Consider the following 12216-nt stretch of genomic DNA (forward strand, 5'->3'; position numbering starts at 1 on the left):
TCGAAGCAACCAGTACTAGCCAATCACAGCACAGCAGGGCGGGACTATACTGCTTATGAACCAACTCCTCATAGTCACATAATGGTAGTGGAAGGAAACAAGCACTTAATCGCATTTTCTTTGGATGATTTTCTCAAAATTTGATGAATTAAATGTGCGGTACACTTGGATGGCTACTGTCTGCTAACACCGTACTGTAGAACCCCACCTGATCTAGTAAACTATAACTTAATTTGTAAAATTGTTGGAGTGTCCCTTTAAATTTTGCTGCGACAATGTCATTGCATCTTAAATGGTATCCAACCATAGATTGCATATAAGAAGTTTCTGGACTGACATTATGAAGCCTCTACTAAAGTTTCGCTGTCGCCATCTTGTTTTTTTTGCAACCAGTGAACAGGAAGTGACCATATCTGGACTGAGGAGGAGTGATGTAGAGACGCTGTATATGTATCTGGTAGAGACCTGTCAATCACCGTGTAGCCCCGCCCTAAAGCATCCCCTGCTTTATGGTCTGTTTGACTCTAAATGGACCATCATGTACTAAATGAACATCATGCTGTATTGAAGAAGACTTGAAACTAGAGATTGAGACCATAAACTCATGTTTACAATGTTTACTGAGGTAATAAATCAAGAGAGAAGTAGAGTCATTTTCTCATAGACTTCTATACAACCAGAGGAGTCGCCCCCTGGTGGACACTAGAGAGAATGCAGCTTTAACACATGAAGCTTTGACTTCTCTTTTCAGAAACTGGAGGTTATCGCCTGTATACAACTAATAAACAGTATTTCTGCAATGGGACACACACACACACACACACACACACACAGACAGAGGAGTGAGCTGCTGGCAGCAGCTCTCCAGAGGACGGAGGAGAGGCGTGGTGGATGATGGGAACATTTATTTGTGCAGAGACCAGTTAGAGCGGTTTGTTGTCATCGAGGAAGGAGATTCGGTAACGACGGGTTACAACTAGTTTCCCTGAGGCAGACGGTGTGTGTGTGTGAGTGTGATTGTGTGTGTGTGTGTGTGTGTGTGTGATCGGAGGAATACTAATCCGAAAGGGAGCACACTGAGGACGACGACCACATTTTAAGGACTATTTAGGCAAGCTGCAACGTGCCTGCGTCGACCGACCATCACACAGCAACGGAGCGGAGGCAGCGACTCACACATCTGCCCATGCTACACACACACACACGCACACACACACATACACACTTATAACACACTCCGCCAGGAATAGATTTGGAGGATGAACGGAGCGGCGATTACGCAAGAGCGGACCGAGCAGCAGGGGGGCGCGAGGAGGGCGCTCCGGTTCCAGCGGCCGCACGGTGAGTGACAGCAACACACACACACACACACACACACACACACACACACACACACAGCCGACAGTCGCATGTCCGTGTTAAACAGCAATTTATGTAACACAAACGCGCGCGCGCGCACGCATAAACTAGGCTACTTCCTCTTTCTTTCATTCATTCACGTCGCAGCTTGAGAGACTGTGCGCGTGCGCGGCCCCGTGACGCAAACTGTTGATCACTCTCATTGATGAACGAGCAGAGCGCGTGGCTATATATCGTCACCGCCCCACCAACGGTGCTGACGCTACACAAAAGCAACACACACTCACTGTTTCATTCAGACACACGTGCACGCGCGCACACATGTCTGCATCCTTATGTAAGTTATGTGGTATTTTTCTGCGGCAGCCTGTGAGCTGGCCAACATTGGGAACAGCACGTGCTGCCTGTGTCTGTCCCTGCGGCGGCGGCGGCAGCAGCAGCGCGCGGAGGTGTTGGGTGTCGTCCGCCCCGGTGGACCGGAGAGAGAGCTGCACGCTCGAGGAAGCATGGCTGCTCCGCGGGGACCCGTGGGGTGTCAGGAGGGCCAGGCGGTTATTTTGGGAGAGGATGGGGTGGGGTGGTGTTACGAGGAGCGACCCACGTGTCCTATGAAGTCTCTGCTTAAGAAAACTAATGGAGTCCAGGAAGAGCGGGATACCGGCGCGGCGCGTGCGGTGCCAGAGCACAGGTGAGGTTTGAACAGGAAGCTTCAAGAGCAGAGAAGATGGATGTTAACCTCATCTCTCTCACACACTAACCTCACACACACACACACACACACACACTAACCTCACACACACACACTAATATCACACACACACACACTAACCTCTCACACCTACTAACCTCACACACACACACTAACCTCTCACACACACACACTAACCTCTCACACACACACACTAACCTCACACACACACTCTGCATGAGATGACTCAGTAATAATTGTTTCCTGCACTATGTTCCCTCATCAGGTGAGGTGACAGCAGCGGTGTCGAAGTACTCACTAAGTAGAAGTACTACAGTGTAAACTACTGTACTACAAGTATAAGTCTTGCATGTAGTGTCTCCAGTAAAAGAGATGGAAAGTACTTCAAATACATTTACTCAAATACTGTACTTGAGTTCAATTTTAAGATAATTCTACTCGAGTATTTCTATTATTTATTAGTTTACACGTTTAATCCAAAACGTTGCCGAGGCAAATATCGTACTCTGTTATTATTATTATTATTATTATTATTATAATAATATATATTTTGATCAGTTATTGGGGGTATCTTCTTCCTGCATGAAGTCCTGAAATGTCCAGGAACATTTCGTGTGTGTGTGTGTGTGTGTGTGTGTGTGTGTGCGTGCGTGTGTGTGTGTGTGTGTGTGTGTGGGGATCGACGTCCAGGGAACATCTGTTCCTCTAACCTTCAGGCCACAAGACCTCGTAACGCTTCAGGGACGCTTTCAACCAATCACAAGACTCCGCTGATGACGGAATCCAATCCGTGACAATGAATGAATTCATAATAACTCATAATAACTCCTCCTCAGTCCTAATATTTCCGTTTGCTGGTTGCAAAACAAAAAATGTACTGAAGTATTTGAGTAAAAGTACTCCGTTAACTTTGAACAGATGTGTGTCTTCACATGTCACTGTTAACATCACCAAAACATGCAACAACCAACAAGAACACCAACAGTAAACATCCAGTATGTCTCTCACACACACACACACACACACACACACACACACACACACACACACACACACACACACACACACACACACACAGGTGACCTTAGACATCATCTGACATGATCATAAAGGAGCTGCTCAGCGTGGTACCTCTACTCCGCTTCCTGTACGCATGCTGGGGCAAAGTTTAGAGTTACAGTTAGTGATTAGTGGACGACCTCATTCTGACTGAGCGACGGCTGAATCGACCAATCAGGTGTGCTGACTGACTCAAACTCCTCCCACCCTTCCCAACCGACAGCTGACATCGTGGGAGAAAGTTCAAAATCAGTTCTCTCACCTGGAGAGCGTCCCTTTATCTCGTCGTCCTGTCACACACACACTCATAGTACAGAGGTTTTACACACACACACACACACACACTTGGCTGGTGAAGCCATGTCACAAAGAACGCTCACTCAAAATCCTCTGGAGAAGACATGGGGTCCGTGGATGAAAAACTGGAGAAGCCAACGCAGAGGCTGTGAGTAGCAGACACACACTAACACACGCACACACACACACACACAACCTGACACTGCTACATTGCTTGTTTTTGTCTCGCTTCAGTGTAACAAGTCGATACTTGTGCATTATTCATATCTCAGATTAACTTCACACCAGACGTGTTCCACATCCATTCCTATCTTTCCCCCAGAACTTTGAAAGAAATCAGCTGCAGGTTCTTCCCAAAAACAAATCTCCTTTAGATCGTAACAACCTCCGTCTTTCTCTGAGGTCTTTCTTCTCTCTCCATCGCTTCAGGACATCTTCGTTTTTTCAACTTAAATCAACTTCTTTATGCTTTTAATTTGTGCTTAATATGCTGATGTGATTCGTTCATCTCTGGTTTTCTTGTGTCTATAGGACCTCTTAAATGAGGTGCTACGTCTCATGGGGTTATTCTTTAATAAACTCATGAATGGAGGTGCAGCGGAGCAGCAGAGGGAACGTTTCTGTGTTGGTTTGTTTAGAGGATCTTCTCTGTGAGAGACCGGAGGGACGTTCACCCCAAAGGGTCACCGTGAGAACATGTGGTGTTGGGCCTGATGTGAAGATCTTATTAAAGGCGCCTCCTCTTAGGCCATTAGTCCACTAAATGGTTAATTTTTGTCTCAATCCACCAAGATCTCTTTAGTTGATTAGTCGTTTTTTTATGCATTATTGTCTGGCAAACAAAAGATTTAAAGATGTGCTTTTTGTGTGATTCTTTGTGGAGAAACTCAGTTTTAACGATTAAATCTTAAATGCAGTTAGACTTTCTTTGCTGGAGGATAAACCCGGTCAGGTTTGGTTCTCAGTGGTGGAAGAAGTACTGAGATCCTTGAGTCAAATATGAAGTGTTATCAGCAGAAAGTACATGTTGTTCAGTATGTGACTGATATTATTTGATAGTGAAGCATCAATGTCAGAGCAGCGTGTTACCGTTGTAGCTACTTTTATCTACTTTATATACAGTTGGTTTAGTCCACTGGGTCCCAAGCTCAGGCTCAAAGGGTCACCGGGTCAATCTGAGGATTGAAGAAACTTAAGGTCTGATACACAAAAAGTCTTTTCAGTTTTTATGCCTCCGTGTCGGCGACAGTCTGTTCTCGTTAACGTGAACGCTTGGTGTGAAAAGATATAACATACACATAACCCTCCTGTGTGTGTGTATGTGTCTTGTGTGTTTCAGCGTCGGTGCCCCAGTTCACCAACTCCCCCACCATGATCGTGATGGTGGGACTCCCGGCCCGAGGGAAGACCTACATCTCCAAGAAGCTCACCAGATACCTGAACTGGATCGGAGTCACGACTAAAGGTGTCGCATCACAGTGATTACACCGACACTCACAAGCCTCAAACTCACCACGTTGTTTGTTCTCTCTCTGTTTGATTATGAAAAGACTACTAAAATGTTTTCATTTATCACAATAACCTGATAGACTCGGGCTGAATAAGCCTACAGAGATGTCTTCTTAGTTTCATTGTGTTCTTACAGAGATGTCTTCTTAGTTTCATCTTGTTCTTACAGAGATATCTTCTTAGTTTCATCTTGTTCTTACAGAGATATCTTCTTAGTTTCATTGTGTTCTTACAGAGATATCTTCTTAGTTTCATCGTGTTCTTACAGAGATATCTTCTTAGTTTCATCTTGTTCTTACAGAGATATCTTCTTAGTTTCATTGTGTTCTAACAGAGATATCTTCTTTGTTTCATCTTGTTCTTACAGAGATATCTTCTTTGTTTCATTGTGTTCTTACAGAGATATCTTCTTAGTTTCATCTTGTTCTTACAGAGATATCTTCTTTGTTTCATCTTGTTCTTACAGAGATATCTTCTTAGTTTCATTGTGTTCTAACAGAGATATCTTCTTTGTTTCATCTTGTTCTTACAGAGATATCTTCTTAGTTTCATCTTGTTCTTACAGAGATATCTTCTTTGTTTCATCTTGTTCTTACAGAGATATCTTCTTAGTTTCATTGTGTTCTAACAGAGATATCTTCTTTGTTTCATCTTGTTCTTACAGAGATATCTTCTTTGTTTCATCTTGTTCTTACAGAGATATCTTCTTAGTTTCATCTTGTTCTTACAGAGATATCTTCTTTGTTTCATTGTGTTCTTACAGAGATATCTTCTTAGTTTCATCTTGTTCTTACAGAGATATCTTCTTAGTTTCATCTTGTTCTTACAGAGATATCTTCTTTGTTTCATCTTGTTCTTACAGAGATATCTTCTTAGTTTCATTGTGTTCTAACAGAGATATCTTCTTTGTTTCATCTTGTTCTTACAGAGATATCTTCTTAGTTTCATCTTGTTCTTACAGAGATATCTTCTTTGTTTCATCTTGTTCTTACAGAGATATCTTCTTTGTTTCATCTTGTTCTTACAGAGATATCTTCTTAGTTTCATCTTGTTCTTACAGAGATATCTTCTTTGTTTCATCTTGTTCTTACAGAGATATCTTCTTAGTTTCATTGTGTTCTAACAGAGATATCTTCTTTGTTTCATCTTGTTCTTACAGAGATATCTTCTTTGTTTCATCTTGTTCTTACAGAGATATCTTCTTAGTTTCATCTTGTTCTTACAGAGATATCTTCTTTGTTTCATCTTGTTCTTACAGAGATATCTTCTTTGTTTCATCTTGTTCTTACAGAGATATCTTCTTAGTTTCATCTTGTTCTTACAGAGATATCTTCTTAGTTTCATTGTGTTCTAACAGAGATATCTTCTTTGTTTCATCTTGTTCTTACAGAGATATCTTCTTAGTTTCATCTTGTTCTTACAGAGATATCTTCTTTGTTTCATTGTGTTCTTACAGAGATATCTTCTTCGTTTCATTGTGTTCTTACAGAGATATCTTCTTAGTTTCATCTTGTTCTTACAGAGATATCTTCTTAGTTTCATTGTGTTCTTACAGAGATATCTTCTTAGTTTCATTGTGTTCTAACAGAGATATTTTCTTTGTTTCATTGTGTTCTAACAGAGATATCTTCTTAGTTTCATTGTGTTCTAACAGAGATATTTTCTTTGTTTCATTGTGTTCTTACAGAGATATCTTCTTAGTTTCATTGTGTTCTTACAGAGATATCTTCTTAGTTTCATTGTGTTCTAACAGAGATATTTTCTTTGTTTCATTGTGTTCTAACAGAGATATCTTCTTTGTTTCATCTTGTTCTTACAGAGATATCTTCTTAGTTTCATCTTGTTCTTACAGAGATATCTTCTTTGTTTCATCTTGTTCTTACAGAGATATCTTCTTAGTTTCATCTTGTTCTTACAGAGATATCTTCTTAGTTTCATTGTGTTCTAACAGAGATATCTTCTTTGTTTCATCTTGTTCTTACAGAGATATCTTCTTAGTTTCATCTTGTTCTTACAGAGATATCTTCTTAGTTTCATTGTGTTCTTACAGAGATATCTTCTTAGTTTCATTGTGTTCTTACAGAGATATCTTCTTTGTTTCATTGTGTTCTTACAGAGATATCTTCTTAGTTTCATTGTGTTCTTACAGAGATATCTTCTTTGTTTCATTGTGTTCTTACAGAGATATCTTCTTAGTTTCATTGTGTTCTTACAGAGATATCTTCTTAGTTTCATCTTGTTCTTACAGAGATATCTTCTTTGTTTCATTGTGTTCTTACAGAGATATCTTCTTAGTTTCATTGTGTTCTTACAGAGATATCTTCTTTGTTTCATTGTGTTCTTACAGAGATATCTTCTTAGTTTCATCTTGTTCTTACAGAGATATCTTCTTAGTTTCATTGTGTTCTTACAGAGATATCTTCTTAGTTTCATTGTGTTCTAACAGAGATATCTTCTTAGTTTCATTGTGTTCTAACAGAGATATCTTCTTAGTTTCATTGTGTTCTTACAGAGATATCTTCTTAGTTTCATTGTGTTCTTACAGAGATATCTTCTTAGTTTCATTGTGTTCTTACAGAGATATCTTCTTAGTTTCATTGTGTTGTTACAGAGATATCTTCTTTTTGTTTCAGTGTTTAACGTCGGCCAGTACAGAAGAGACGCCACTCGTTCCTACAACAGCTTCGAGTTCTTCAGACCCGACAACACCGAGGCCATGAAGATCCGCAAGTATGAACCGTCTCACCGCCAACGTGTGATTTTACATATAAACCGATCAAATATGTATGAAAGCGTCCAGTGTTCGGTGTTCTCTTAGAAATATGCCATTCTTAATGTTTTTTTCTGTTTCTGTGCACAGAGCTTGTGCCATCGCTGCCCTCAAAGACGTGTGTGACTACTTCACCAGAGAGCAGGGGCAGGTGGTGGTGAGTCTGACCCTAGAATCTGTATGTTTTTGATGCAACTGTAGGAGGATGAAGAGTAAACAGTGAGTCTGATATCAATAATTATATATTAATAATGACTAAGGATGCCCCCCAAAACGAGAACCGGTTCTAAATGAGTAAAATCCCGGAGTATTGATGCTGTCCGGAGTTAACGGTTCTGCTATCGGTACTTTAGAAGTTCCGGAGTGAGACGTCCTCGTCTCAGAGCTCCTCTTTGTTAGAGGAGTCGCCCCCTGCTGAACATTAGAGAGGATGCAGGTTTTAAGGTTGCATAGTTTCAAGTCAAAACCCCTAAAATGTTCATAGGTTAGGACCCCAAAACCTCATATCTCCTCCTATCTTTTATGGCCTGTAGAATCAAAGTATTGAGGCTCATAATGATTACTGACACCAGTGAATAAGTACTTATTTTCCCCCACTTGAAGCACTGATCACATCTGTCTCTTTTAGGTTTTTGATGCCACTAACACCACGCTGGAGCGCAGAGAGGTCATCCTCCAGTTCGCCGAGGAGAACGGTTACAAGGTTTGTTCTTTGGTTGTTTTGCTTTTTGTTCCGTTACAACAACAAAAAAAATGAAACATCTGCTCAAATCTCTCTTTCTTTTCTCACCCGTCCAGGTTTTCTTCGTGGAGTCGATATGTGACGATCCAGAAATCATTGCGGCAAATATTAAAGTAGGTGAAGTGTGCGTGTGTGTGTGCGTGTGTGCGTGTGTGTGTGTGTGTGTGTGTGTGTGTGTGTGTGTGTGTGTGTGTGTGTGTGTGTGTGTGTGTGTGTGTGTGTGTGTGAACAGGAAGTTGTGGTTCCAAGATCACTGCTTTGAGCCAAGAGCTGTTGGGAGCCAGAGCTCCCAGTGTGCCTCTTATTTGTGTTATTGGTGGAACAGACTGACATTCTGACGACCTGCCAAGTCACGTCTGGCGTTTGTTCCAAAACAAGACAGTTTGAACATAAGGAGAAGGATCTTCCTGCTGGTATCACATTTTTTAATTTCACTTCCCCTTTTAAATTTTTTCCTGTTTTCTGATTCACAGCTGCCCCGAAACTGTAACTTCTAAAATCCTTCATGCGGTTAAAAGTACAACGTTAAAAAAATTACCAATTTTTTAAAAGTCTATCGTAAAGAAACGTGTCATAAAACTGGATAAAAAAAAGTCTTCTTTCATGTCTTCTGGCGACGAAGGTGTGACGACAATAACTGTTGCTTTGGTTAAAACACAACATATATAACATCTGTCAAGTTATTGTTTAGACATATTGATGAGAAAAAGTTGCATATTATATCTTTAAAAATGTGTATTTCTTTGTTGTATTTGGAATCTTTTCTTCTGGAACAATTGTGAGAACAAAGATGAAGGATGAACATGTTCTCTCTGTCTCTCTCTCTCTCTCTCTGAATAGCAAGTGAAGCTGAGCAGTCCTGACTATGTAGACTGTGACAAAGAGGAGGCCGTGGCCGACTTCCTGAAGAGGATTGAATGTTACAAGTTGACCTACGTCCCGCTGGATGACAACAAGGACAGGTGACGTCGTCTAAATACATCCACCTCAGCGTTGTACAGTCAGTCAGGGCAGGAAGTAGTGTGTCCTTAATGTAATGATGGTGGTCAATGATCAATATATATATATATATATATATATATATATATATATATATAATATTATATATATTGTGTATATAAGAACCAAATGTGGATTAATCCGCGGTTGTAAATAGTCCCCATTTCCTCCTGTGTTTGATAATAAAACTACAGTGTTCCAGCTGTTTTAGCAAATAATTTGGACTCATCTTATTGAATTACCTTTAAGTAGGAAGAAAAAAAATGTTCAACATTTAAACAAACATTAAGCCAAACAGAATTATAAAATCAATCACAATTCTTCTAGAAGTCATTGCAATATTTTCTTTTTTTCTTATAACGCATACGTATTCATTCTTAATACAAATACATCCTTGTCTAAATGAGCTTAAATTATCTATTTATCAATCCTGCGCTTTAGAAAATAAGATATTGAAATACATTCTATGTCGTACATCATAAATCATAGTTTACACGCAGACTTATTGAACAAAACGGATTCCTATGAATCTCAGAGATATTATTTTTAGATACTAAGTCATTATTATGATATACTAAGTCATTATGTAGAGATACTAAGTCATTATTTTGAGATACTAAGTCGTTATCTAGAGATACTAAGTCATTATCTAGAGACACTAAGTCGTTATCTAGAGATACTAAGTCGTTATCTAGAGATACTAAGTCGTTATCTAGAGATACTGAGTCGTTATCTAGAGACACTAAGTCGTTATCTAGAGATACTAAGTCTTTATCTAGAGATACTAAGTCGTTATCTAGAGATACTAAGTCCATATCTAGAGATACTAAGTCTTTATCTAGAGATACTAAGTCCTTATCTAGAGATACTAAGTCGTTATCTAGAGACACTAAGTCTTTATCTAGAGATACTGAGTCGTTATCTAGAGATACTAAGTCTTTATCTAGAGATACTAAGTCGTTATCTAGAGATACTAAGTCCATATCTAGAGATACTAAGTCTTTATCTAGAGATACTGAGTCGTTATCTAGAGATACTAAGTCCTTATCTAGAGATACTAAGTCTTTATCTAGAGATACTGAGTCGTTATCTAGAGATACTAAGTCCTTATCTAGAGATACTAAGTCTTTATCTAGAGATACTAAGTCCATATCTAGAGATACTGAGTCGTTATCTAGAGATACTAAGTCTTTATCTAGAGATACTGAGTCGTTATCTAGAGATACTAAGTCTTTATCTAGAGATACTAAGTACATATCTAGAGATACTGAGTCGTTATCTAGAGATACTAAGTCTTTATCTAGAGATACTGAGTCCTTATCTAGAGATACTAAGTCTTTATCTAGAGATACTGAGTCCTTATCTAGAGATACTGAGTCCTTATCTAGAGATACTGAGTCCTTATCTAGAGATACTGAGTCATTATCTAAAGATACTAAGTCGTTATCTAGAGATACTAAGTCTTTATCTAGAGATACTGAGTCGTTATCTAGAGATACTAAGTCTTTATCTAGAGATACTGAGTCGTTATCTAGAGATACTAAGTCGTTATCTAGAGATACTGAGTCGTTATCTAGAGATACTAAGTCTTTATCTAGAGATACTGAGTCGTTATCTAGAGATACTAAGATACTGAGTCATACTAAGTTTCTCATTATAATGACTTATTTTCATCACAGTTCAGAAATGGGCTCCCATGAATCTCAGATGATTGAATGAAGATGACTGTTGAGTACTGCTGCTCTGTTTGAATCAAACCATTCATCACGGCCTTACACAGGAGCTTGTCCTACATCAAGATCTTCAACGTGGGCAGCAGGTACCTGGTGAACCGGGTCCAGGACCACATTCAGAGCCGGATAGTGTACTACCTCATGAACATCCACGTCACCCCGAGGTCCATCTACCTGTGTCGCCACGGCGAGAGCGAGCTCAACCTCGTGGGTCGCATCGGGGGAGACTCCGGGCTGTCGTCTGGCGGCGCAAAGGTCAGCAGTGTTTGGTGTCTTTTTTTATTTTACACACATCCTGTTTCTTGTCTCATGTGTGTGTGTGTGTGTGTGTGTGTGTGTGTCAGTTTGCCAGTGCTCTGGGGACGTACATGCGTGGGCAGTCCATCAGCGACCTGAAGGTGTGGACGAGCCACATGAAGAGGACCATCCAGACCGCAGAGGCCCTGGGGGTCCCGTATGAACAGTGGAAGGCCCTCAATGAGATAGACGCTGTGAGTGTGTTCATCCAGTTTTCGTACCGTTTGTTTGTATATTGGAAGATTATACAAATATTCAAAAACTCTGTTTGCTGTGTGAGGAAGAAGGTTGTGTGTTTTAGACGTTTGTTTCTGTGTTTTCTGTCTCAGGGGGTTTGTGAGGACATGACGTATGAGGAGATTCAGGAGAATTACCCAGAGGAGTTTGCACTGAGGGACCAAAACAAGTATCGGTACCGCTACCCTAAAGGAGAGGTGACCACACCCCTTTTACTTATTCTATTTAATGTCTGTGTGTGTTGAACTGTAACAGATCTGGACTCCTTATTGCAGGAACAAACACTGAAGTGTTTTCAATGTAGTTTTAATCAAAGCTCAGACTGGGCGACAATATTCTGTGGAGCCCATTTCTGACACTTTGATTAAAAAAAATACTAAATAATGTAAATCACTCGAATGACTTAGTGTCTCTAAATAATGGGTGTTATCAATATTTTAGTATCAATGTACTAAATCCAAAGTTTTTCATTATTTTGAGATAATAACTGAGCTCTCTCTCTCTC

At 40.1% G+C, this 12216-nt stretch overlaps 1 protein-coding gene across 2 annotated transcripts in view; it reads left to right on the plus strand.

Annotated features, from left to right (window-relative positions):
- Positions 1 to 949: 949 nt before the first annotated feature.
- LOC306710986 (6-phosphofructo-2-kinase/fructose-2,6-bisphosphatase-like) overlaps positions 950 to 12216 on the plus strand; it is a 15442-nt gene continuing 4175 nt past the window's right edge. The window contains exons 1-10 of one of the 2 annotated variants that reach the window (XM_079179744.1): positions 950 to 1341; positions 4764 to 4889; positions 7567 to 7663; positions 7794 to 7860; positions 8332 to 8406; positions 8502 to 8558; positions 9286 to 9407; positions 11225 to 11432; positions 11522 to 11668; positions 11804 to 11908. In XM_079179744.1, the coding sequence (XP_079035870.1) occupies positions 1260 to 1341; positions 4764 to 4889; positions 7567 to 7663; positions 7794 to 7860; positions 8332 to 8406; positions 8502 to 8558; positions 9286 to 9407; positions 11225 to 11432; positions 11522 to 11668; positions 11804 to 11908 (1086 nt within the window). In that variant the 5' untranslated portion in view covers positions 950 to 1259. Of the gene's footprint in view, positions 1342 to 3163; positions 3573 to 4763; positions 4890 to 7566; positions 7664 to 7793; positions 7861 to 8331; positions 8407 to 8501; positions 8559 to 9285; positions 9408 to 11224; positions 11433 to 11521; positions 11669 to 11803; positions 11909 to 12216 lie in introns of those variants that run through there. The other variant, XM_079179743.1, reaches the window with a different exon arrangement.

The sequence above is a fragment of the Pholis gunnellus genome, assembly GCF_910591455.1.
Source record: "Pholis gunnellus genome assembly, chromosome: 2".
Taxonomy (NCBI): domain Eukaryota; kingdom Metazoa; phylum Chordata; class Actinopteri; order Perciformes; family Pholidae; genus Pholis; species Pholis gunnellus.